This window comes from Atractosteus spatula, chromosome 18 (assembly GCF_055471065.1).
Source record: "Atractosteus spatula isolate fAtrSpa1 chromosome 18, fAtrSpa1.hap1, whole genome shotgun sequence".
Lineage (NCBI taxonomy): Eukaryota > Metazoa > Chordata > Actinopteri > Semionotiformes > Lepisosteidae > Atractosteus > Atractosteus spatula.
The window spans coordinates 2,927,768-2,954,809 of NC_142723.1; the positions used below are offsets into that span (position 1 = coordinate 2,927,768).

The 27,042-nt window shown below is 38.2% G+C and overlaps 2 protein-coding genes across 4 annotated transcripts; one reads left to right on the top strand and one right to left on the bottom strand.

The window, feature by feature from the left end:
- The first annotated feature begins 442 nt into the window (after nucleotides 1-442).
- On the top strand, nucleotides 443-6,379 carry c18h16orf89 (chromosome 18 C16orf89 homolog). 2 transcript variants are annotated; one of them, XM_088937056.1, is made up of 8 exons: nucleotides 443-1,025; nucleotides 2,423-2,575; nucleotides 2,974-3,124; nucleotides 4,270-4,387; nucleotides 4,593-4,755; nucleotides 4,977-5,081; nucleotides 5,252-5,341; nucleotides 5,814-6,379. In XM_088937056.1, exons 1-8 carry the CDS (start codon nucleotides 851-853, stop codon nucleotides 5,915-5,917), a joined length of 1,059 nt encoding a protein of 352 aa, XP_088793182.1. In that variant the 5' UTR covers nucleotides 443-850; the 3' UTR covers nucleotides 5,918-6,379. The 2 variants fall into 2 exon arrangements, with proteins under 2 accessions (XP_088793182.1, XP_088793183.1); XM_088937057.1 differs by lacking the exon at nucleotides 5,252-5,341.
- A 2-nt stretch (nucleotides 6,380-6,381) lies between these two features.
- On the bottom strand, nucleotides 6,382-25,524 carry ift70 (intraflagellar transport 70). Of its 2 annotated transcripts, XM_088937053.1 has the most exons (20): nucleotides 25,295-25,524; nucleotides 24,900-24,965; nucleotides 22,493-22,702; nucleotides 21,855-21,911; nucleotides 21,132-21,267; nucleotides 20,649-20,753; nucleotides 19,471-19,599; nucleotides 17,934-17,983; nucleotides 14,801-14,953; nucleotides 14,397-14,462; nucleotides 12,765-12,818; nucleotides 12,278-12,343; nucleotides 11,564-11,640; nucleotides 11,161-11,371; nucleotides 10,447-10,494; nucleotides 10,152-10,223; nucleotides 9,512-9,615; nucleotides 9,203-9,281; nucleotides 7,727-7,856; nucleotides 6,382-7,044 (listed from the first exon to the last, which is right to left on the bottom strand). In XM_088937053.1, exons 1-20 carry the CDS (start codon nucleotides 25,346-25,348, stop codon nucleotides 6,908-6,910), a joined length of 2,004 nt encoding a protein of 667 aa, XP_088793179.1. In that variant the 5' UTR covers nucleotides 25,349-25,524; the 3' UTR covers nucleotides 6,382-6,907. The 2 variants fall into 2 exon arrangements, with proteins under 2 accessions (XP_088793179.1, XP_088793180.1); XM_088937054.1 differs by lacking the exon at nucleotides 10,447-10,494.
- Between the last annotated feature and the right edge of the window lie 1,518 nt (nucleotides 25,525-27,042).

Sequence of the window (27,042 nt, forward strand, 5' to 3'; positions counted from 1 at the left end):
AAATGAATTCATTTTGCAGGCTATGCTTTTAGTCACTTCGATTCTTCTCCCATCCCAATACGTTCATAAAACAACAACAACAACAACAACTGTTATAACACATGGTAATCTAATTTAAAATACCGCGCAGGATTTTAAAATAAATGCATTTCAAAATAAAGCTGAGCTGGGGGCTTGTTTATATCATAATCTCTGTGGCGACAGGTTGCAACACAACAGCGGACGGAAACATCATCAACGTCAACAGCAGTCAGTCAGAAAGTCAGACGCACGTCTGAGTGTAGTGAGCAATTTTCACAGCCAGAGGGCACAATGTCGGGGTGGAACCTGCTGGTAGCATGATCGACAGAGGCGCACTCCGTTTAATGGGGAAACCATGCATTCTGTAACTCCGGGAGCCTCGGTCAAACAACACAACGACGAAAATAAACCCATTTCCTACTTGCTTTCTTCTGTCTCCTTGATGGCGTGCAGTTTTGCTGTTCAACAGAGAACTAGCACAGGCTTGTCGCATACAAAGTACTCCAGCATCTGTATTCACTGCCTGTGATGACCGGGACTATTGGCAGACGGCTGAATTACAGCTGAGCGCTTACAACAGGCGGTGCAGACCTCCTCCCCGCACACCGATCTCGGCGGAGACACGTGACAAAACCTGTGCGACTCCAGCCCGTTCCGTTATTGATCTCAGGATGAACTCCCAATTAGAGCCGCAGCTCCTATTAAACGCGAGGGGAGAGTACTGTAGCTCGGATGTGTCACAGATGTGTAGAGATGCACATTTCTTTTGCGGTCGCCGCTGCCGCGCTCCGTTGTGATTAATATACACCCATCATCCACACAGTTTAGCATGAAGCGCTCTCACCTGCTTTCACTTGCGGCGGTTCTGTCGGCTACTGTTCCTGCCACAGAGCAGGACGTGATCTCTGATGTCCTCAGCAGCCTGGACAGGGCGGCTGGTTTCTTTGAAAACGAGTTCAGAGACATCAACTTGGACGGGGTTGTGGGATATCGAATCCTCAGCGGTAAGTTCCGATTCTTAAAATTTGGATTTAATGCCAATCCTTACGGAACCTTAAGTTTCACTCTGCGATAATTCAAAGTCAGTATCGTCTTCTTCATTTTGCTGGTCTAGGGGTCTTCCCAGGGTTTACAATACAACAATAACCCAATTTGTGAAGTGTCACAAAGATATCGCCTGTCATGGCAAACGATGTGTTTCTTATTATTGCTGTACATACCTGTGATATTTTATACATTTCCTTAGAAGAGTCTGCTTCGAAATATTTCTACGTGCAAGTTGTGTATATATATATAAAACTACCCACGTACAAGACAAAATAACCCATTGGTCGTCTTTTACACCCGATTGAATAACATTTAATAAAGCGATAATTAAAAAGGTAACCTAGTAAACAATCTCAACTGTCCATCATCTGATGTCACACATCGTAAGTAGAAAATTTGCTCATAATGAACAGTGGCTGTCATGACGCTAATTAAAATCAATTACCGTCCAGGATGTGATATAGTATACAGCTCAGAATCATTAGTGTGTTAAAATGTTTTATGTCGTTATATTTTGAGGAGATACACTTATTTGTTGGTTTAGTGAGATGAACTAGGGAAGGGAAGACGTCGCTTCGTGACGTGGGAAATGCAAACTGGGTTTTTTTACTCCGAAAATGTCTATAGAATGGAATTAAATGGATTTCATTTGTCGCATAGAATACAATAAACCATGAGAAAATCGTAGACGCTGATCTGAGACAATCGGAACAAATGAAATCAAACAAATTAGTCTGTAAACCAACGCCGCTAAAACCGTGGAAGGAGGGGATTTGCTCTGCAGGCGCCCACCGAAAGCTGGAGAGAGCACATCTCAGGATGTTCCCTGGCCTGGGAAAAAAGAGCGTATCTGCAGAAGACAAAAAAAACCGTCTCTTAGAGTTTTCTGTCTTTTTTTTTGTCACGTATGACATTTATCTGCAGGATCACAGAAGTGAATACACAGAAATGAGCATGACGTTTCATTCCGCGGGGGGAAAGAGACAACTAACTGATTTGCTCTCTAGGACAAAATTTAATGCCATTCAACAATTTGACAGCTTGTTTAGGAGAGGTGTAAAAATCAGCGACGCTGGAAACTTTCCCTTGCTCATGCTGGACCTCGACTTATGCAAAGTCGACGTAAGAAAAGTCTGTTTTGCATTTGGCAAATAAACAAAACGACCTTTCAACAGATGAGGAGGTCGCCAGCATGCGCGGACAATATAAACACTTCTTGCCGGTCAGCGCATGCCTTCTGACCGTGCCTTTCTATGCTCAGCTTAGAACTGGAAGTCTGTAATTAATATTCGTCCCCATGATTTAATTATTAGAATGAGACATAACTGGTTGTCCTGCCACTCTCTGTGCACAGTGGAGCTGGCAGAGGCCCTCAAGAGATGGCAGGACACAGACCCAGGAAGCTCAGCTCACATCTCCAGGGCTCAGAGTCTGGCTAGAAGGTTGAATGACATCATCACCCAGGCAGTCACTGTGCTCCAGCACAGCGATCCGAAGTACTACAGAGGTAAAGCATGCTCCAGTGCTTTCACACTTTGTGTCCTCTTCTCATTGACGCATGCTGTGGGAAGAATCAATCTGCCCTATTTGTCATTTCCAGTGCAGCACCCTTTCTTGGAACAGGGCTGCAGGTGACGTTAAAAGGGTAAACCCATGCTGGCACCCAAACTCTGATTTCCCATGGGGTTTACGTGGCTCATTAGTAACAGCGACACTGCAAAATAATAATTTCCTGAGCTAGAAGCATTGCTTGACCGAGGGCTGCAGGACTGAGAAGGGTAGAGAGTCTAAAAGCGTTTCTGATCTTTGAATTACAAAAGCCAAACCAATATTTAATTCCTCTTAAAATGCACTTCTGACTGCTTTGCAAAATTAAAAATTCTGCTGGACCCTTCTCCCCCCCAGAGTTTGAGCCTATACTGGAAACCCGCTTCTGGACGGTGCCCGATGTGTGGAACACCTCGGACCCCGCCCTGGCCTACGCCACGCTCCGAGACATGGAGTGCTACGATGAGCAGCTCAGTGATAAGTGCATGACCCTTCTCCTAGGCACCTGGTATGGAGCCCAGATATCTGTGCCCGGCTGCGGCCAGGGGCCTGTCCTGTTTCGGCTGCAAGAGGACACTGGACAGCCCTGGTCAGATCGAAGGGTAGTGGGGCTCAGTGAATTCCTGGTAGAGCAAAGACGTGCATGAGCAAACGCGGTACAAATGTGGGACACCATAGCACAGAAAAGTACTGTAGGACCTAAACACAGAGGTATAATCATAATCACAGCATGGGGAAACAGATGGAAAAAAAAACACTCTGGAGATTTACACTGGTGAATTTTCAAAGCAGGTATTGTAAGGGTCAGTGGCACAAGTCTGCAGCAGTCGTTTTACTCATTTAATGTCTCAAAATGCCGACTGCTATCAAAATGTGGGTTTAGAGGAACCTTCCATCTAATAATCTTACTGGTTCATCCAGGGTTCCAGGCTTTGCAATAGATATTGTAAAAGAATTGGCAAGTTGAATGATGATAGTAGTAGTAGTATTAATTCCTTACACTTACGTAGCGCTGTTTCTGGACACTCCACTCAAAGAGCTTTACAGGTAACGGGGACCCTCCTCCACCACCAGTGTGCAGCCCCAGCAGGATGATGCGACAGCAGCCATAGTGCGCCAGTACATTCCCCACACACCAGCTATTACTGGGGAGGGTAACAGAGTGATGAAGCCAGCTTAGAGATGGGGATTATTAGGAGGCCATGATTAGTAAAGGCCAGAGGGAAATGTGGCCAGGACACTGGAGTAACACCCCTACTCTTTTCGAGAAATGCCCTGGGACTTTCCATGACCAGGGAATGTTAGGACCTCAGTTTTAGGTCTCCTCTGAAGGATGGAGCCTTTTTTACAGTAGTGCCCCCATCACTATAGTGGGGTTTTATGGCCGCAAAGACAACATGGTGAGAGCTCCCTACTGGTTCGACTGAATCGGAAGAGAAATCAGTATTTTCCAACTAAACTATTATGACAATGACTGAATGATAACTCCAGTCCCTGCATGTTCCTAAACTTACAGAACATGCAAAGAAAGATCCCACAACAACAAACATAACAAGGCTCTTCTCGCATAAAGCGGATTTCCTGAATGACGCTATGGTGCTGAAGAGTTTCCAGTAGAAAGCTGGGCAATTTTTTATTGTTCTCTTTTTAAAGGAAAGACAACGGAACACCTTGCATAGTGACAAAGTCCTGCAGGGAGACCATGACGAGATTCGGGTGTCCTCGTTACTCCCTGTCTCACCAGCTGCTGTACTTCATGATGGGGAGAATGGTAGGAGCACAGAGATATTAAACCACACGGCAGAGGTCTAGGGCCATTGTATGGGATGTAGGAATGAATTGAGTGTAGCCTCTGAAATTGAAATAGCCTCTTTTTTCTGTGCAAGGAAAAATAAAATAAAACAGCTTTAGAAAGCAAAAAGCAGTTTTTTTGCTGGTTTCAGGGATCTTGTTTGTGATTTGTCTTGGGCTTACAGCAAGGGTGCTCTAACATCCTGCAAGGGGAGCACAGACAGGCTCGTGCCAACCTGACCATTCGTGACTATGAAAAAATCTTCTGCTCTAACATGATGAAGAGCAATGTGGAATTTGAAAAGGACGGTTATCCAAGCCAGACGCGAGATATTTTTATTGAGAACAGTGAGTATCTAGTAATCTGGTTTTAGATTATGTGTAAGTAACAGTACTTTCTACTTACTAATTACGTTGTTGTGGATGCAATGCAAAGGTTGTTGCTCATGGATAATAAATTGCAGCTCACCTTTTGTGTCATGAGATAGATATCAAATCGTTATACAGATCTCGGCAAGTTTTAATGTAGTGAGAATCTAATATCTATCGATTTGCCCCTTGCTTTGTAGTAATGCTGTGTGGCCTGGCAGGCTTCTCAGATTTCTACAAATCTAGCTGGTTGCAGCACATTTTGTTCTGGCAAGACCCAGAAGAAGGCTGTTTTGGGAAAGATGGTAAGTTGCACACTTCTGTAATGATCAGCTATGCACCATGAGTAACGGTTTCTCTCTGGTAAATGTTTAAATTTGTTAAAATGGCAATGGTAGATTTGGATGACCCGTGATGTTCACAAGGAAGAACTATTTCATCCAAAATTTTCAACCATCTTTTTGTGGCGGCATAGAGTGGGGCAGCTCACGCGAGCAGGAAAGAAACCTGCTGGAAACACTGCAGCTTCGCAAACGGGTGAAGAGGAGAGAAAAAACTCTGAAAGGTACAGAGAACTGATCTGATTAGTTAATCAGTACTAGTGTAATTAATAATAATTAGGTTGGTATTAATCTTATCTAAAGTGACTTGCATATGTACCCATTTATACCCCTCTGCATGTTCCTGAAGCAGACTGTGTGAAGCACCTTAGAGCGTGGGCTCCCAATCCTTTGTTTTTGTTCCAATCAAGCTCTCTGTTACACAACGGATCCCTTAATTGACTTCAAAATAGACTTTATGTGAACCGTTTTCAACTATTAAAAATTATGAAGAGGTTTGCCCTTTAACTATAGCATTCCACATGTAAAATAAAATCCCCTAGGACTGGCAGCCTCTGCCTTAGGGCTCAAGGTATAGCTGCAATGCCCACCTGTGTCTAAACCCACCACCTCCTATTTACAAGTGCAGAGCCCTGACCACTACTCCACACTAGAGCCTGTACTGCAAGCTCACATCAACGGTGCGTGTTTTCACAGATGGGTGTTCAAGCCACATGACGGGAGTTGCAGTGAGCACACTGGGCGGGTATCTGAACTACTACCTAACAGAGCAGGACATCACAAAGAGGCCGCTGACGTAGTCTTCCACGTCGCCCATCTTCAATGTTTTTCTTGACACAGGAGTCGTCACCCGCTTCTCTGAATGTTTTAGATCAATGTTGTTTTGTTTTTAGACACTTGGGATCATTAGTAATGAGGATCTTGAATAGTTATAAAATAAATAACACCTAGGTCACGCATTCAAAAAAAAAATGCAGTCCACTTTCCTACTTGTATGCAACACTTGTACCAGAGGTATTAGCATACTATGTTCAATGCAGATGTTTTTTAAGCATTTCCTGCAGTAAAAATGCTTAGAAAACAGCAGAAATGTAACATCATGATTTGTTCTCAGTACAAATCAATAGTAACGTCATTTTCAACATTCTTGGCTGTGCGAAAAAGTTGAGTATTTGTGCTCTTAATGTCTGAAGAAATGTGAAAAAACAGCTGCTGATTTCATCCCCTGATATTAATGCAAATAAACCTGTACAGCTGTTGGATATCCAGTCCTCTTTTATTACTATAAAAATAAACATTACAGTCCAGTGAGACACCCATGGCAATTTGTACACACACTGAAAACTTAGTGAGACTAAAACAGTTTTTTACAAAGAAACAATGTAGTGTGTTCACTCGTAGCAAAATATAAAAACACATTTAACAGTGTTGCTTTTACTCTATGGGTTTCTCTGTACACTCTGTACCACTTTAAATGATGTATGATTACAGGAGACTAAAAGCACACTGGCAACTGTAAAATGTTAAAGTTAAAAGTTCGAGTCAGTGTTTGTTTTTAGCTTGTCTTGACAAAAAAAAAAGTGAATTATAGAAAAGTGCAAATATCTCTCATTTTCCAGGAGCTGAATATGCTATATGCCAAACAGGGAAATGCAACTTATTACCACTGATATATACTTCTATACAGTACATAATCTGTTGTGCCCGTTCTCCTTTTTAGGAGACCCTTTCAATTATCCACTGTGTATTTTATAGGGATATATGTAAAAGAAGATAAAGTATTGATTACCCTACTGGTTCCACCCAATAATTTCATAGATCAGTGCTTTCAGCAAGCGAGCCTCGTATGTGACTGTATTCTTTCCAATGTGCATTCGGTCCTCCTCCAGAGGTTGCTCAATGAGGGCTGGTACATTCTTCCCATAAACTGAAAAAGGGAAAAAAAATAATTACTCCCTCTGTGAGCAATAGGTCTGCAAGCTAATTAGCAATCAGCAGCTGTACTACAAATAGAGCTGTGCACAACAGTGCAATCATATTAGTATGACCAAGACATTTATAGTGCAACAGTCAAGCTACATTAAAATTCAACAAAGCAATTTAGCAATGCATATAATGTTAACGTTCCTGGAACAAATGAAGAGACAGAACATTAACTACAGCAAGAAATTATTCACTGGTAAGTGCAAACTTAAACAGCAATACCATAATCATTTCCAGAAACGTTTAATGTTAAATATCTTCAGTATTTCTAGTTGCCACATTTAACATCAAAAGTACTGGACAGATTTTAAAACAACAAAGGAAATTCAGCTTCTGAAGTCATTAAAAAACACACGTGTCTGGAGTTAAAATTCACCATAAGCGCATATGAAAAAAATACCCAACATTGTAATGAAACATGAAATTAAGTTGTTTTGCATTTAAGCTTTGCTAATTAACAAAGCAAAAGAAACCATTTTATCCGTGTTAATGAGCCAGATCAAATCAATTGCACTGTACCACTTTATTTTAAGAATCCAATTAACATCCAATTTCCTTTTATAATCAGAAAGCCAAAAGATCTTTATTTGAAAATGGGAACCCCATCATCTTGATGGACCACTTACCCTCACAGTGCTCCAGAAACTGGATGCATTCTTGTATGACACTATCTCTTAGCATGATCATGTGCTTTGACATGTTTTCTAAGAGGGAGAGGAAGCACCTCTTAGCATAGTACCATGTGTCTGTCCCAAGCTGCAGGTGAAAAGACATTCTTAATAAGCTACAGGCTGATATACTATTCCAATCAATATGGTATCCAGGGAAACAAGAGAAACGATTTTGTAAAACCATTTGTTCCTAATATGAATTTATGACAAAAAACACATTTGATACTACTGCTTTTCGACGCAGATTATACAGTTTTAATATCAATATAAAAAGCTTCATAATTAATATTCTTTCCTTCCATCTGGGATCCTTTGCTCATTGCTTAAAATGCTTAACACTCATGTTCTCCCATAGCTCACTGATATTCTCAGAGGGAGGAGAAAGCAGAAAACAAAAACAAACCGCTTTTTAATTGACAGTGGGCAAAAACGACTTTCCACCTGGTTGGAGCTGCAAATATCCCACTGGGAAACCTGAATATACCGGTTATTGTGCAAATGATTTTGCTAGTTATATGCAAAACAGGAACTATAACTAAGAGGCTGCAAAAAAATAAAGCAAGTGGCTATTGATTGGCAGTTAAGATCCATGAAAACCACACATAGCCTTTAAATAACCAAGTTGTAATTAATTTCCAAACATAATCATTTACAATCATTAATTATATGATTATATTTCACATTCATGCCCTTCTTGTAGCTTAAATGTGAAAATAACATCTCTAGAAAAACCCATAACATTCAGAGTTAGATTCTGGGTTATTCTGTGATCTGAGGGGGTCAGGGTAAGTTCAATGGCTCTTCACTATGAAGAAAGTGACATGAGATAAGATGAGACAGATTATCACTGTTCCCAAAATCATCCTTCCACTCCTCGGCCATCAGTGCTTCTGCATTGGACACACATGTCAATGGGAATCGCATTGTTTTGTTACATTTAACTGATTTGTTGACTCAATCAATTGTTGCAAAAGGAAAGGCAGCATTTTGTGACAAAAACAGTCAAGCCAGATAGAATAAACTGAGGTATCCTATGAGGTATGACTGAGTATTACAAAGAACTTTCAGATGATGATGAATTATATATATTATATTACACTTGATATGAGCGCTAAGTATTTTTTTCATACAGTACATGTCACGTAAGAGGATGAACTAAAAAGATGGTACGTAAGACTGGACCATTGCCTGGAAGATAAAGGCAATGATAATTTCTATTTAACAATGTAATTTCTCATTATACCAGGGCCAGAAACAAGTCTTTTCAATGATCCTTCATCATCTGAAAGCATTTGGAAATTAATCTGGGGCACTTTGTACATCTGCAGTTTTACACACATTGCATAGTGACTGTCTCAATCTAGAGAATTTCTTGGAACAGCAAAAAAACATATTTCAACAACACAGGCCAAGGCTGTCAGAATTTCTTACCTTTTTGTTGTAGGGCTCTAAGCTCTTGATCACACGAGAAATACCAAAATCGTAATTACCTTTGGCACAGTACAGGGTTCTGCGGGAGCAGAAATTCAAATAATGGAATGATATTTATGCAACACTTAGTAATGGAAATCTCAACTAAAGACCAAACTCTAACACCTATCGCTTCTGTAAAAGCTCAGATATACAGTATACACCCCATAAAACCTACATGTTTAATTTTAGCAGCAAATCCTGTAAATAATTGCTTCTTAAGTCAGTTTTAAAAGAGAACAGAATACCCACACGGAAAGCAAAGCTCACCCTATCACAAGGTTAACAATGCACAGATGATAGATTTTCTTCTCTGGATCGTCGTAGGATACCTGCTCTTCTTCTTTCTCAATCTTTCTCATGAGCTCCTCAGCCTTTGAAAAAAGTGATTGTGTCAGATCATAAGAAGAACATATTCACCCTATTGTAGTGGCTACATCAGCCACACTAGCTACCTAATTAGCTCTTTCCTTTCACCTTTTTATTTCATGTTCCTTTTACTGTACTCACAGATTTGATATCTTTTTATATCAGATGCTGCACTTCAATAGACTATAAATGTAGTTTAAGCATTAAAGACTAAATTTGACTAGACATCAAATCAATCACCAACCTATTGTTTCAGATTTAAAGTTTTATCAATTAATAACCTTAGAAGTGACTAAAACATCAGAATTATAAAGATGATTTTTAATGTAGATTTGAGGGTTACGCGTTACTGTGTACATTTTACTTTCACTGTGGTTTGAAATGCACTTATCAATGCTGATTCTTTCTAATTCCGAAATATAAAAATAGCATTGCAGTTCTAGTGGGAGGAATTGAAGAAAAGTAAGTTTTTCAGTACACCTCCAGTACAATGCTTACAATGTTTTAAATAATTAAAAAACATCACAGTACAAGACCGTACCTCCTCATTCTGGCTGGTCATGATGTAGGACACGCAGAGATTGGCTAGGACGATAGCACTTACATTGAGGATCTACAGAGAAAAAAAAAACCTTAACTAACAATACAAATGGTTGACAGTAAAAATAATAATCACAAGAAAAGAATGCTTAGTTTGTTAGAATATGCTGACTGTATGAAAAATCACACAACCACAAGACAATGTTCAGTGTCCATGCATGGAGATCACACGCAAGTCATGTTGAAATACGCAGACCGACGCAAATCAAACACCTCACTTCACCAGTGCATTTTACCGAAGTTTTTCTCTTGCAAGGACATTCTTGAATGTTACACTGCTCCAGCTGAAGCAAACAGAAGAGCAGAAGAGACTTTGAACCAGGGTTCTCTGGACTAAAAAGGTTAGGAGCTGACTGGTGGAGCAGAGATCTAATTTAGTAGCATCCAAAGGTACAGGTGAGCAGAGAGTTTGTAATACAGCAGACAACTAATATTTTATAATGACTCACAGGAAAATGCTACAAGGCAAGAGCCACGCCACAAGATGAATACTGAACAAAGGCTATTGGTGATCTTGACATGGAAGTATTCTATTCTCTCAATGATAATGATATTCTGAGAATTTTTTTCTTAAACACTGGTAGGATGCACAATATTATTGCTAAAATTTACTAAAGGAGTCTACCATCTCACCGTGATTGTTCCGTTACATATATTCACCAAGTAAGACATTTTTAATAACGCGCAACACAGAGACTAGCTCTTCTGCTGACAGAAGAGCTGGAGTGAGAATAAGGGAAATTTCCAGAATAGAGTGTTTTTGCTATAATATTTACTTTTTATACAGTAAATACAAATCCGTGATGTTCAACCAGACACTGAATATCAAATTATGATGAAAACATGCACCATTCTTTAAAAACAAGTGTTTTTAGATCATCATAACGCCTGCTATGGAAGGGCCTCGACTGTTAGTTTATACAGCGCTCCTGCAGAATCAGTACACTTACGTTGTCATAGTGCTTTTTAACAATCGGCTCATAAAACCCAATTGCCTCCTTGTACTTGCTCTCCTGCATGAAGAGGACATGAGCCACATTCAGTTTCCACACATCGTGTTCATTGCAGAACTCCACGGATTTGCGGAAGATCTTTTCCACCATGTGATAGTTCTCCAGGTTCCAGTAAATTTTGGCCTGGGCCATCAGCACCGGAATGTACCTATGTCACACAAACACAGAGATCTGTAAATGAGTGAATAATGGAACTTACAGTAAGTCACTCAAAAAACTGGAACCTTACCAGCTTTGCAGCTCATCCCATTCATTGCAGTATGGACTGATAATGCCTCTTTCACAGGCATTAAATGGCCCATTCAGATGGAGTATAATACCAGCAGGACATGTTGCTCACCTCTCAAGAGCCTCATCGTATTCACTGACAGCCTTTTTCACGGCCTCATCTTCACGGCTATGTCTTGCTTCTTGCACCTTAACAAAAGTACAAAACAGGCAATCTGTTAAGGACACACTGCCAGCACAAACTCCAAACATATCCCTTGATGTATGCTTCCTGCATCTTCCAAATGAAGCTTCCAGGTACTGGGATCAGTCATCACAGGTAGTAGGTGGGTCAAACATCTTTAGGGTGTAAAACAACAAAGTATGACCAGGAACTAGTAAAATCACTGGCAGTCTACATCAAAAGCTTCAGGGAATAAAACATTCCCGCTATAGGTGTCACAAAATAAATAGCTATTCGGAATGAACTCAACTAAAAAGTTAAAAACAAGGTCCTTTTGAATATAAAGTATATAAGCTACAGGTCGTTGTTAACACTTCATTTTTTCCTTATGAGAAATCAAGATACAGTTGAGAAAACAACGACTGTGCTGAGATGTTGCATCTCAGAAATAAGCACTCATAAAGAAAAGGCTTGAAGCTCTACTCTGTAACAAAGAGAGCTGGCTTTTATTAAGGGAAGAGTCACAGCTTTCATTCAGTTTATAAAGTCAGTGGACAGGGAACTTGTCAAGGAGTCTGTAATGTAAGCCTTGTGGATACAGGTTTAGTGATTAGTCTGTTACAATGTATGGCAAAAACTGCAGTAGGAGAAGAAAGATTTTACCTGCTTGGTCAGTTTGCGTAGCTGCTCTGTTAGCTTCCCTGCAACTTCATCAAACTTTCGAAAAGCCTTGAATATCGACAGAAGGAGCAAAGTTTTGAAAACTTGTATGCACTGTGGTGAACTGCAGTGTATTTGACAGGGTTGTGTCTTTAAGTTTGAATACATTATTACATTATCAAACAAATAGTGAAAGTAACACCTACACTACTGTCAAATCAATTTTATTTATAAAACAACATTTCATGCCTTCAAGGTGATGTGGAAGATTAAATGAAAAGGAAACATGACAATAACAAGATTAAAAATAAATAAAAAGAAAAAGAAAATTGAAAAGACTGCAATTTTTTAAAAGATTCCGCATAAAAGTACATTGTAGCTGAGTGTTAAAATGAAGTACAGAGGGTCTAAGATTGTAGGCTAATCTAAATATTCAGGGGAAAAAGAAGCAAATAACAAATAACATTAGAGGAAAAATAAGAAGTCTCACCTCCTCTGGCGCAGTCTGACATGTTATCATGGCATCTAGAAACTCATAGAGATACTGCAACAAAATAAACAAAATGTAAGTTTTCTTGGTTTCTTTTGGGGTTAAATCAAAAAAGTATTTCAAATGTACTCATTTACAAATGAGTAATTTTGAAATAGTTATCATTTTGTACTAAGTAATTGTCTCCGTATGGGTGAGAGGCATCTGTCGTTTCTATTACCTCTTAACTGCACAATGCAGTAAGGGGAGAAGAGTAAAAAGCTCTTACCATATGAGTCCTCGCTTATCTTCCATTAGGAGTGGGCACTAAAAGCTACTTCTCCCTTCTGAAGGGCTTCTTCACTAATAATAATGTGCAGCTTCTATACAGAAATGCCTTATGCAACAAAGATGATGTTTTAAATAGTGCATACCTCTCCTTCTGTAGCTCTCACATTTTCCTGCAATGAACGGCAATATTTAACGTAGCTTCAAATGTATATATAAGTTTTCAAAAATAGCTTTATTCTCCTTATTATAAATGAGCTATTTTTATGGAAGGAACTTCAAAACACACTTCAAGGTTCAGGGCAGGAAAGTATTATGCTTAATCAAAAAATATATTTGAATACCATGAACACACTATATATCTTCTAAATAGCATTATATATATTTCAGGTTATACATCTCATATATTTTTTTAGAACCCGACTAAACCTGTCCAGAATTGGCTTTTGTTTTTCACAGATTTGTATTGATTTCCATTACAGCAGTCGCCTGCTTTATAGAAAGCCTATTACGAACGAACAAAGTACATTACAGCCTGAAAGCCTGAAGGTATATTATTTATTCTGCTACTGTGGTGCAGCAACAGACGAATGATCCATATTGATGGCGCTACAGAAGTTTGGGACAGAAAAAAGGAAGTAAAAAAAAGAACTACTGTTTTACTGGGCATTAATTCTGATTCTCGCCACATAAAAAGCTACCATTGGAGCAGGTAATTATGAACAGCTTATAGATACGATCTGTCTGATCAGATAACACTTGAGGTGTTGCCACAAAAATAGACAGAGATGCCAAGACATTGTTCATTTTAAACTCCTATTTTAGCATTTTTTTATTTAGAAGTACTTTAGCTTCTGCAGTCATGTAATGATTAATTCGTTCTAGAAAAATATGCCTGTAAGCATCATGAGTTCTCTGGAGTGAGAGTGCACTACTGCTGCTATAGACTAGCAATCAGAGACTTTTAAGCATGCTAATCCCTAAAAAACAAACAAACATCTAACGACAAAATAAACATATAATGTTTATAGGCATTTACAGATTTAAATAATGCAGATGTTAAGAAGAAAATGAAGCATCTGCTAAGATTTTGTTTTCTCAGATTTTAAATCCCCATTAGATAGACAACACATTTACATTTGGCTGCTAGGTTAAATTAGAACATGAACACAAGTAAAGGTTTGTTCCATGCTGAAAAGAGAAGAAAAGAAACAACGTTTCGGCTGTGGAATCTTGCCGTTTCAGCCATGCTACCAAAACCAACTTACAATACAAAAATCTCTACTTTTACCGTCTTTAGAAAAAAAAGAAGAAAAGGCTAAACAACACCTGTAATGCCGAAATAATGAAGGAAAAGCATCTTACCGGAGTGAGAAACTTGTACGTCAAATGAGCATTTTCAGCTAGAACGTCTGCAGCCAGGTCAAAATACTAAAAAAGTATCAAAGCAAAATATGAATTTCTTTAAATAAAAAATCACATTTACACTATGACTGAGCTATGGGCCAGCTGTTGACTCACAGCTCTTGAATCTTGGGTTCAAATCTAAACAGGGGAGACTGAATGTTCTTTCATTGCCACATGGGGCATCAGTCATAGCTCATGGCCAGAGTTCACTGTAATAGAGCAGCCTGGATAATGAAATCCCCGTGTTACATTTTTCCCCTTCTGGGAAACTCGCTCATGATCGTTAATCGGGACCACCACGGTAGCCTGCGCTTGAGTGCTGCTGATGGCTTGGACACAGGGACAGGTCTAGGCCAACTCACTTCGTATTTGCAGTAGAGAAGTAGGAGGTTTCCAAATGTCACTGGGGGGAAGGGGTTCTGCTGGAGGAGGAACGCCAGCTTCTCGAAGCCCTCCGTGGGCCTGGAGTCCATGTTCATAAGAGCTTGATTATGAAGAGTCACCGGGTCAAGCTCCTTCAACATATTGATTGAAGATTTTGAGTGTTAGAATTAAAGACACTTGTACTGCAGAGTCCCACCCCCCCCAAGAAAGTATGAAGGGACACTGAAACAGCAAAAAACCTGCACAATATACACAGAATACAAGGATGTACTTGTACATCAAGACCAACATAACAGTGGGAGCTGGAGTCAGTAACGGATCAGCTTGTCAAATACGAAATTAAACATAATTTCCATGATTAACACTCCTTCCTATTACTGTTAACAGTTTTTAGGATTAGTAATTGTTTCTAACAATTGTTTCTAATTAGTTTGTAACATCATGTACTGTAAATCACACAATTTACACAGTAAACTGCACAATCACACAATTCAGAAAACTTTTTACTTAAGGTCCCAATTTTGTTTCCATTTCTAGTGAATTCAATAATCGGCCACCAGGAGGCAGCAGTTAACTTAATGCACAAGCTGCAGTATTTAAAATCTGTGATTTCTGATAAACTAGGACCAATATATCTGCAAACGTCTGAATGGGAGAAACAGGATCTGGAGTAGCTAGGGAACAAAAGGCAATTTATTTTAAGACAAATGAATGGCAGCACATGAACAGATCTTTTCTTATAGTGTTCTACCTTCAAATGAATGACATAACCTGCAACATGGGATGGAGTGAAATGGGCACTTGAAACTATTTTGCAACAAATGTCAAGATAAATACAACCTATTCAGAAGACAACTATGTACCCTGCAGAGGTAATCACATAACAGTAATTCAATCATTCCCATGTAATGAGATGAACTTGCTTTATAGCTGTTGTGATTTAAAGTATAGGAGTGTTTACTAAAAACAAATAGTCATCCTTAGAGGTATTTATTTGCATTTGCTCATGCTCATGAGTTACAAAAATAAATTTATTGCTTTTCAGCACAAGAGTTAACTTTACAGACAACAGAAGAACGTGGGTGTAGTCTTATGTAATTCTAAAAGCTCAATACAGATGAAAACCACTCTCTTATAGAAGAGTTATGATTTTTTAAATTTGCTGTTGTAATTTATTTCTATCATCCTCTCACTCTATTCCCTTCAGCTTAATTTAAATATTGTAAAAAAATGTGGGCAAGCCCTAAAGAAAGCAAATAAAATGCTAGGATGCATAGTTAAAAGCAATTAATTTATTTCATACAATATAGATCAAATTGTAAATTGTACAAATCACCAATAAGTTCTCATTTATATTACTTTGTACAATTCGGTCACCAAGTTACAAAAAAACATACTGCATCTTTGGAATCAGTCCAGGCTCAAAGGAAAGTCCTACTCTGACAAGCTTAAAGAACTTAACTTTTTTAGTCCTGAACAGAGAAAACTATGAGGGCTCTGATTCAAGTATTCAAAATTCTTCAAAAAGCCAGCAGTGAAACACGAAGCTGAGGACATGTGTGGAAACTATGTGAAAGTGCATTTAAAATTCAGAGCAAGAGGCACTTTTTTATGCAAGGGTTGTGGGAAAATGGGCCTACAGTACCAGGGCATCTTGTTAAAGCTGATATCATGACTTCTTTTAAAAAATGACTCATGAAATGCTCCGTTCAATTAGCTACTACCAAATGGGCTAGATGGGTGAAGTGAACTCCTTATCTTTATAAACATTCGTATGCAAGTGATGACATTTTAATAAAAACAGAATTACAACATCTCTTCTCCACTTTTCACCAGAATGCAAACATGCCATTACAATGGCAGCCAAAACGATTCTAGCATCCTAGGAAGAAAACTTCATGGTATGGCTCTTCTCTGAACCTCGAAATCAGATTCATTCTCAATATTAACCTATTAATCTTACTCGCATTCATTTGAAAGCAGCAACAGCCATTATTCTGTATTTTTATGACTTTTACAGATGTGACCTAAAAGGTCAGGATAACTGTAAAAACAAATTTTCTGAAGGCAGGTTTGGAAATTAACCTGGAATGCCCTTTTGAAAGCAGACTGCTCATTTTTTTGCTGCTGCTAATGTGAGGTTTTTTAATCTGTCACAGTTCTTCCTAACTGTATTTTTAATCAGAGCTCATAAAAGCCTTCCCTGCAAGATAAGAAGTTAAATGAAACATGTTTTATAACAGTGAACAGTCTGGTGAGGAGTAATGTATCTTTTAGGAAGTCAGTTGATTACATTTAGACATGTTCCTACATCCCTGTATCACTCCTCATCTTAACAGCAGGTTTGATCTGCCTTTCTGAATACACATGAGCCAAATTCAATGGTGGAAATAAGAGGCTCATTATTAAAAACTTTGTTGATGGGATTTTTACAATCTCCAAATGTGTCAAAAGGCTAAAAGACATTCACAATCTGACAAGGAAACAACAAAGAATACTTAGCTACAAAGAATGAGATAACCCCAAGGAGCAAATGAGTGTTTTAAAAAACTCAAAACTCATTAAACAAGAAGATGCTAGTCTGGAGTAATGTCACTATAAAGAAAAGCTTTTTAAGTGTTATTTTTTTCATGCTCAGGGTAAAGATGACTAGAATGACCTGAATTGTTGGAGTAAACCCACAGCTATACTATTAAGGTTGAGAACTGAATGCAGCCGAGTGTCTAAACAAAAAGCAGTGATGAGCATGACTGTGCTGATTCAGGTTATACAACAAAAAAATAATTGGGAGAGGTGCCAGTGGAAAAACATAAAAGTGCTTCATCAGCTGTTTCTTTTCTCTATTTTAACTTCTTTTATATCAACTAAAATCAACCAGGTGAGAGTGGAAAATTACTAAATGGCATGAATACAATTCTGTTGATAAAATTCCCGCCTGCACTTGCATACAATGTTGATCAAATATAATTTTCCTGTAGGGAAAAGAATCTTCTGTTAAACAATATAAGACTATGTGGATTTTAAATCCAAACTTGGACAAGATATTTCAATTTCTACAAATGGTCGCAACGTTATTTAGCAGAGAGATGGGTGCACAACTCGTCTGCCTACCTCCTCCGATCGTGGGGGCATGTCAGTCAGGGCCTCCTGGGCAGCATCATCTGAAGCAATTGCAAATTTGAAAAAGGTGTTAAAATACAGTGCGAGTCTGTGATCTCAAACAAATTAATCCATGCTTTATTTTCTGAGTTAGTGCGAAAGAATAAATAATTAATATATTGACCGTCGCATTACAATGTCCTTGGTATGTTTTGCTCCTGTTGTTGTAAGTCAGCTTGCAAAACTGCTTATTAAGAATATCAGTAGACACCAATAAGAATTTCTTTCATTAGTGGTAGAATTTAGAGTACAGCTTTAACGTTTCTGTCCCATTAAATAAAAGAAGAAACAGTGGCATGCACAGGCAAACAAGGATAATGCATTCAGTAGGCCTTTTATCAATCCGACCCTTGGTATTATTATATTTAATGAGGATTTATGAATGATAAAGATGAGTAAGAAAAATTAACGTCATACATATTTCAGATTGGATTAATATCTGCAGTGAATGCCATTAATTTAAGTTTGGCTCATGGTGTGCCTTGCATGAAGGAAAATGAACAAAATGTTTGAATCAATGGGACAATAGCTGCTTTTCTGAATTTTAAAGCATGTCTCCAAGGCTCTTATCTATCTTAGGTCATCTAGTTTTCTGAAGCTGAGACGAGTGATCTGAAGAATACAGAGAATTTTCAATTTCTTTTCCCTCCCTGTGGAAATCTGCAGAAGAAAAAAAAGACTACACTGGGAAACTTTAATTAAAGTTGAAGCTACCTGCTTTTGACAGCTCCTTGAGTTTATGGTTTTGCTTTACTTGTTTTATATTTTACAAGAGATTAAGCTGTTCATTTGGAAAATAAATATTTAAAAAAATAAAGGTCTAATCACAGGATATACATGGGCGCTTGGACAGCAAAGATGATAAATTGACTTAGTTCACAGATGTTATCAACAAGTCACAATATGAATTAAAATAACTATAACAGAGCACAGGCAGAAAACTTTAGATAAGATGTGTGGTGTGACAGTGATGGATCAAGAGGGTTTTCAGAATCAGCGCACTGTGACAGCAGTTAATGCATTTGGAAAGCAGAGGAAGTGTGGCGACTGTGGAGAGGAAGAAACACTGACACAAGTACTGCGAACTTACGAGTACAAAGACAAGTTCAGAACATGGCAGAAGCAGGACAAGCACAAACATTGAGGCTTTAATTCAAATATACAGAGCATCAAAAAAAAAAACATTGTTATTTATGCACGTATGTTTTTACAGTAATAAAGTTTGGGCTTTTAGATATTGATTAAATGTTTTTGGCATCATTTTGATTAATTGGTCATTCAGGACTGACTGTGATGCACCTGAGTGGCTCTAACAGTTGCATGCGCACTAAATCGCCTCATTAATAAGAGAGTAGACAGGGCACAGAAGACTCTATTAGTTATAACCTACATAAGACATAGCCACAAGTAGAAGGTATTTTTTAAAGGGAAGGGGACTTTCAGCTGCCGTGCTTCTGCATGTACTCTGTGAGCTGTCTGATGTACGTACAGTTTTTCAGCTGGTATTCAATGGCTGCCTTCAGATTGAACACCTCGATGAGCGCCGTTTCATGCAGCACGAGTGTATTGCCCACACTTCTCACGTCGATACCTTCCGTTGTCATGCCAACGCTAAGCTCTGAAAGCACCGAAAGACCATAACATAAGCAACACTTACTTTTCAGGGAGGGTGGGGGGAAAAAAAAGTTTTTTTTAAAATAAAAACCTGCATTATCCATCGCAGTGTGATAACAGCTTTCAGGTATAGGGGTTTATAAAAGGAACTGTTTTATAGGTTGCAACTTTTTCAACTGATTTTGTCTTGAGATGATAGGTGTAGTGAAAAAAATAAAAGACTTATTTTTACCTGAATCACTCACTCAGTGACACAGCATGCCACATTTATGTTGATTCCTAAAATCATTGCTGCCTGAATTGATTAATCCTAATAAAGGCATGGCTTTGTCTGGAATGTATTACAGTGCTGATTGGGGCGTTTCAGTGTTAACTGCTAGATTTTAGACTGATTGGTCTTGCCTAACATGTCTGCTAAGGCCCACTGATTCTGTAATCATTATTATTCACATTCAGGACTGATCAAATTAAAAACAATGCTGCAATGGTAATTTCAACGATTTAATCAGTGGCAAGTTGTATCTATCTTAATTCATATTGCTCGTAATTCGAAACTAAAAATAATGACGCTGTAAATATTTTTAATAAAAAAAAAACAATCTCCTGCACAGCACTTAATGTACCCTGATCCAACAATAGGAAAGCAAAACACATCACTCGGAGAACTCCACATGGTTCTGCATATGACATGGACCTGCATTTGCATTCTGACTTTCTGACTGATTGCTTCAAATATACATTTTTAAACTTCAGATGCATTACCATGCATACAACCTGTTGTGTTTCCTCAGTATATTGCCGCGCTAAGTCATTATGTTCAAAAGTGAAAACAAAACCGTAGTTGGACATGTGTATTTACTGTAGTTTGGGGCTGCCATGCTATGGGGCTGTTCTTTTCTCACTTCACAGCTAATGAAGGACACTGCGATTATTAATAGGGTACCACAGCCCCCCACAAAAAATAAACCAATCATACATTTTTGACTGTAAGGCACTAAAGTGAAAGCATGTTCCAATTAAAGTCACCTAGAATCACAACGGTATGTCACTTACCTGGGTGCTCCCTGATGCCACGCTCTATAATGTCTGCAATGTATTTCAACGCCGGGGCGTACTGCTTCATACTGTAGTAACAAAGTGCTATGTTGTACGATAGATCTGATGAATAAAAAGGAATAGAAGAAGTAGGATTAAGGCAGTGGCCATGTCAATAATATCTTAAAATCTAAGTCAGTACTTTAGGATTACATCACAGACCACATTGCTGAAGGTCATGAGGTTTGCACTCTGCAGCCAAACCCCAAAAAGCAGAATAATTACCCTGCATTTTGCAAGATCAACAGTAACTTTCAGATGACATACTTATATTTTATAGTTTTCATTGCAATAACCACTTGGGAAGTTTTGCTTTTATCTTAGCTGCACTTGCATAATAACTCTTTAGTGCTATATTTAGAGCAGAAAGATCATATTTTAGGTGCTGAAAATTGTTGACAAGAAAAGTTCTGTTGAAAGTAGAAAATGATCATGGATCACCTGGTTGATAACCGATCACCTGCATTGCGTTTATGAACTTTTTGGAGGCTTGGTCATACTCCCCTTCCTTATAGAGTAAACAACCAAGATTGACTTCATAGTCTGGGTCGCTGGAAGGCAGCTGCTCCACCAGGCTCTGAGAGATGAGGAGATTATTTATTTCAGCCAAACAGCAAAAGGCCAAGCATGCCAGTCCTTAGTCAAAAACAGATCATATGGCTTTATACAAAACATCTACACCTGTTTTAATTGTAGGAAAACAGAATACACAAAGAAGTACCATAAATATAAATGGAACTTTAGTCCGTTACTGATTTACAGTATGTCTAGACCAGAGTTTCACAATCCTAGTCCATCTGATGAACACAAATCCAACTGAGGCCTTAATTAATTAATCCTATTGAACCCCTAACTGAAGAAACTTCCTGTTCTTTTGACCTACAGTATTTCTGCACTGAGATCATAGTTTCAGAAATAATCTCCTTTAGGTATATTATTTCCATTTCAACATCTGAAAATAATGAATAATGAATAAGCTTAATTAAGAAAGCTCAACTGGATTGAAAACCTGCGGACACTGGGGTTAGGGTAAGAACCTGAATCAGGTTTGGGAAACAGTGGTCCAAAGATGAAAGGTTTGTAATGTCTGCCAGAGTCCGACAGTAAATTTGGTAACCTGATCCATCAAATTTGCAGATGTCTTCTTCTCTTTAATTAGTTTACCTTTGCACCAGATAAGTCTTCTTCTCCATATTTGATAGCAGCTTGCAGCTTTAGCATCTGTTGGAAAACCAGAAACCAGTGTTTTTAATCTGAAAGGATGCTTCTGTGCATCAAATAGAGGAGGGGATGACTTAATAAACAGCCATTCTGTGCCAGCAGTCCCACAGTTTTAAAATTGCTTCACCAATTCAATCGGTGAACTTTAGAAAGGCCACAACTGGTTTAACATCCATACTCGTGCAAATAGTGTCATGGAAACATAAATGGTTGAGTAGTCAGGGTCTCAGTTAATGCTCCCATCTGAAGGATCACACTTCATACAGTGCAGGTTGCTGGTCATCTTACTGGTGCACTTGGATGAGAAACTCTGGTTCAAAGGAATGGGTGCTATACATTGGTCCAGCAACACCACTTACAGCAAAATCAGAATTTCACTGAAGAAAAACCCCCTTTCTGACTAGGTCCAGCCCTCCCTAACTTCTGAGATCTGACAAGATCAAGCTAGAATGATTCACTACATGACCTGGACCACTTAACCAGATTTTTAGAAAAGAGGTAAATATGAATAGTCGCTCCTTGTTTTGAGATAATTAACAATATTAGTATGGTATCTCTGTCTCCCACTGGTATCTCTTTACCTTAATCTGATTCCCTGGGCTGTCCAGCAGGAATGTAGCTTTCATGGCCTCTGGGAAGGCACAGGCCTTGTAGAGGGACTGGGCGTAGTACAGTTTGTATTCCTCCACTTCAGGGTGGAGCTGGGTCAGTTGCTCATAACATTCGGCGGCATTGGTGAAGTCTTGAATACGATAGTAGCAATAGCCCAAGAGAGACAGGGCTGCTCTGGACTGGTGAGAGAAAGAGAGGGAGATAGGGAGAGAAAGGAGTAAATAATACAGCTACTGTTATCGAGTGGTTTACAACACTAAAATAAAGGAGCTCCCTGTGACAATTTTCTTAACAGCTTGCTGAGATAATCCACTATAAATGCAAGGACAGGCTTATGTTTGAGAAGCTAAGGCCCTATCCATTGAGATGTCAATCTTAGAGAAAGACAGCTCTTCCAATCTGCTATCATTTTAGATCTTATATTCTTGAAATAACTCAATCCAAGTTAACCTAGGAAAAATACTGTGCCACAGACACTAAAGATAAGGCCTAAATGTCTACCAAATAAGTACATCCAACTTTAGAAATAATGGCTGACTGGCTCCAGACCTAACCTACGTGGTTAGACTGAAAATACTTGGTAAGCAGACATTAGGAAATATGGCAGGCCAAATCCAAAATAACAACAAGTTTAAAAGCCAATCTACTGGTGCAGAAGAGCGGTTTTGGTGAGCCAAGAAAACAAGGAAAAAAGTTGGAATTATGTTGGAATATAAAACACATTGCACAGTACCCAGTGATCGATCTTAAGTCATGGCACTCGAGAGAATCAACAGATATGTTTGTGATACTTGGAAAAGCCACTAAATGTTTAATAAAAGAGGTCATTTTCTGAGGCTGACACTTCAGAAGTTCAAACTACTCCTTCAACTATTCCAACCAATACTCCTGTGGATTTCTGACTGCTTTTGAAAACCAGTTTCCACAAAGTTAACTATGTTATTTTTCAAGACCAGGGACTTCCATGCTTTAGGAGGGTTCATGTGAGGGTGCAAATTATTGATGACAAAAACGATATGAAATGGATATCTGGATCCATATGAAATTTGAAATTATATCTTAAATAAATGGGTAACAGTATTTCAAAGATTTATAATTACACTACGATACTATTTGTCAGTAGAAATTAGTTAAAGTTATTTTATATATATTGCAACATATATATCTGCAAGAAATTTGTAAACTTAAAGAACAAACGTGTTCAATGTGTTTTTTAAAATTGTTGAAATCCCCATAATGAGGTTCTTCTTGTTTTTTCAAATAAAATTTCTGACTAAAATGGAAAAGGGAGTTCTTCAAGCTGCAGGACCTTTTACCTTTGACCCAGGTGAATAAGCTTGGAGGTGATGAAGCAACAACGTCTGTGTCTGACAGTCCTAAGCAGGAACCAGCATGCTGCGGTTTTCCAAAGAGAGCTCTTTAAGGTTTACTTCTAAACGAAAGAGCTTTATATGCCTTCCTTGTTTTTAAAAAAATACAGATTTCATGTCCAAAAAAAAAAAAGATTTGACCAGAAGAAAGAAAAATCACTGCAGTTTTACCCTATAATTTTCTCAGCAATGTAACAACAGAGGAAACATCACACGAGCTGCCCAAACTGGATATTTACAAGAAACCAACACTTCAGAATAAACAGGACACAAAAGACGAACTAGAGATCCAGAAATAAATCATCACTCACAAAACCTGCAATTGTATCATGATCTACAACAATATTTTTAAGATACCAGTGACTCTGCTTTCTTGCCTTTCAGAGTCTTGCACACAATTCAAGTGGAAACCGTTGTAGATGCCAACATGACCATGATACTAATTTTAACAAAGTGCTTTAATTTTGAACTGCACTGCTGTGTGTGGGAAGGACGAAGTAAATATACTGTCCAACAAAAATGAAGTCAGATACCATGCAATCACATATTGATAGGGGTTTAGCTTCACTGAGGTCATGTAGTTTACAGACCAATTTCTCTCCATAGAAGAGGTTTTAATTGTAACTACAGGAGTTTTAAGAGGATTACACAGAATGATCCATATAGTAAATAAGTTAATTTCATTCGACAACAATCCACCTTCATTTCTTCACAGAAAAGTATACTGTATGGCGTCTGGGAAAGCTACAATATTTTGCTAATTCCCTCGAACAGTGCAGATCTTTGCTGGACTTATTTTTCAGGGAATTAAATTCTTAAAGGATTCATTAGGGTTCTTAAATCTTAAGTAATGCGCTGTAATGGGACTTCCAAATTTGAAAAAAAAAGGCATTTTTTTCATCAAAAACGTTTTCTTTCTGCATCATTGTCTGTGAAGGAATACGGAAGGACTGAAATAAAAGGGAACTAAGACAAGGATAAAAGTATACGTTATATTAAATCTTACTTTAAGCTGTTTCTGCAGTTCATTACTTAGGATGTGGATAGCTTCTCCGTATCTCCCATCTCTGATCTGTGAAAACAACAATACTTCGTTTACACGATCAGTGGAGGTAAAGGGAAAAAAAATCCAAACTAGCCCCAGTTTCAGAAACCACAAACACGAATGACAGTCTCTTAGAGCTACATATTTATCTTTCTCAGTCTTGTCATTCACCATATTACTATTAAAATCATACACTGTATCATCAGTGGTCATGATCGTAAAATAAAATGCGTCCTTGCACCTGGTAGCCATTTGAGCAAAAATAGAAGCAGAAGTATTATTTACACAAAGGATAATTGGATATTGCACTGTGCGATTTCGTTTCTGGAGTTAATTGGTGCTTTTTAGAAACTTACCATTTTGTAGATTGTGGCTGTATATTCGCCATCCTTAATCGGAGTCAGTGTCATATTTCCTTTAGCACGAGCTCAGAAAACGTACCTCGAGTTATTCGTTTTTTATTTAAAAAAAAACGTGATTAGGAACTGCCGTTTTTAATCATTCATCCTTTCCTAAAACCACATTTCTTTCTCAGACCGTTTGTATATGTTTTTTGCAGCAAGACACCGCTTGCTGGACGTTTCCTGGCAACCGAACCGGAAAAGGAAGTTAATAATTCAACCAATCTGCTGAGTAGGACGGAGAAGCCATATTGGTGCGGTTTAACTTAATACTAAACCGCTATACATTGAGGAACAGATTTATTTAGTTTGTTCGGAGGCATACTATATCATATTAAGTGGAAAAATAAGTAAAATTTAAAAATATTTATCTTTGTCACATGTTGAAAAGCAGTGATATGCGTTTGCAATAAATCCCTTTTGAAAAAGTCCTGTACTACTACTATCACACAAAACATAGCTCATTATTACATATGCAGTATATTAAGATATTTTACCATGGCGTTTTCTTAGTAGTCTTGTGCTAATGATTTCGTTGTACTTTTCCTGTTGTAATATTCCTGCTATATCTAGCTTGTGATGATAAAGTCCAAAATCTTTGATATGTATTAATAACCCGATTTTCTAATGAATGTGCTGGTATACCCCTCCTGTCCATTTTGCACTGAAAACATGAACTACATGAAATCATGTGTAAAGCAACATTAGTATAGATCTTAAATGATTCACTTATTCATATTAGATCAAATGTCAATCACAGCTGTTGAGAAACTTAGAAACTTGCAGTTTTGATCTGTTCTTACAGTAGTTGGTTCTCTGACAAAAAATGGTACCCTGCAGCTGTTTCTCTAGCCTCATTGTTATGAGACAAGGCATTGGATCTGAGAAATCTTTTAGGCTGCTGTCCACACTGCTAACTGGAAAGTTTAAGGACATTCTTATGTGTTGTTTTATGGTATTGAGAGAGTCTGCTTGAGAACCCATAGAATTATAGGTGAAATGATTAATAATGTTGAGCTGAAATATGAGCATTACAATTGAAAGGCACACTGATTCTGAGACCAGCTGAGACAGAGTTTGTAGACTATTGGTTTCTCTTTAATTTGCTAACCAAGTAATATCACTTTATGCTATACTGAATAAAATGTTCAAACATGCTTAGAACTGATGGTTATCGGCAACGGCAGTCTGCCTTTCTGGATAATCTATAAGAAAGTCTGTGAATTAAACAGACATGTCTTATTCGAACTTTCAGACACGTTCAGTGATAACTACTCAAAAAGCTTGTAAAAAAAAGAGCAATTTTGTTTGGAAAACTCACTGAGCCTTACACACAAAGAGTTAATTCTGAAGGATATACTAACATTCATTTGACTTCTGGCAATCCTTTTATTTTGTATACTTGGCCATATCATAGCGTGTCTACCAGTTAAAACTTGTTTTTGGAGTATTTGCTCATGCGATTCGTGAAGCAGGCTGATGTTCTTGTCATGGACTGAACACTTTTCTGAAGTATGTGGAGCATGGTGTTGATCCAGTGATAAACACTGGAGTTGATTAGAGTTTTTTTTTTTACAAAGTTCTGACAGACAAACTGGGCTACGACCCATGGTCAGTGCTGCTCTGCTGTCCAGTGTTTCATTAAAATCTTTGGGTGGAAATGTTCATGAATGTCATGTCATATCTTCTCCAGAACAGCCCTT

Coding starts and splice junctions, on each gene's coding strand:
- c18h16orf89 (XM_088937056.1), top strand. CDS start 851: ATGAAGCGCTCTCACCTGCTTTCACTTGCGGCGGTTCTGTCGGCTACT. Junction 3,125..4,269: donor ACCCTTCTCCTAGGCACCTG/GTATGGAGCCCA, acceptor CTCTTTTTAAAG/GAAAGACAACGGAACACCTT. Junction 4,756..4,976: donor AGATATTTTTATTGAGAACA/GTGAGTATCTAG, acceptor CTTGCTTTGTAG/TAATGCTGTGTGGCCTGGCA.
- ift70 (XM_088937053.1), bottom strand. CDS start 25,348: ATGACACTGACTCCGATTAAGGATGGCGAATATACAGCCACAATCTAC. Junction 20,754..21,131: donor GGTGATCGGTTATCAACCAG/GTGATCCATGAT, acceptor TTTATTCATCAG/ATCTATCGTACAACATAGCA. Junction 19,600..20,648: donor TGGCATCAGGGAGCACCCAG/GTAAGTGACATA, acceptor CGGTGCTTTCAG/AGCTTAGCGTTGGCATGACA.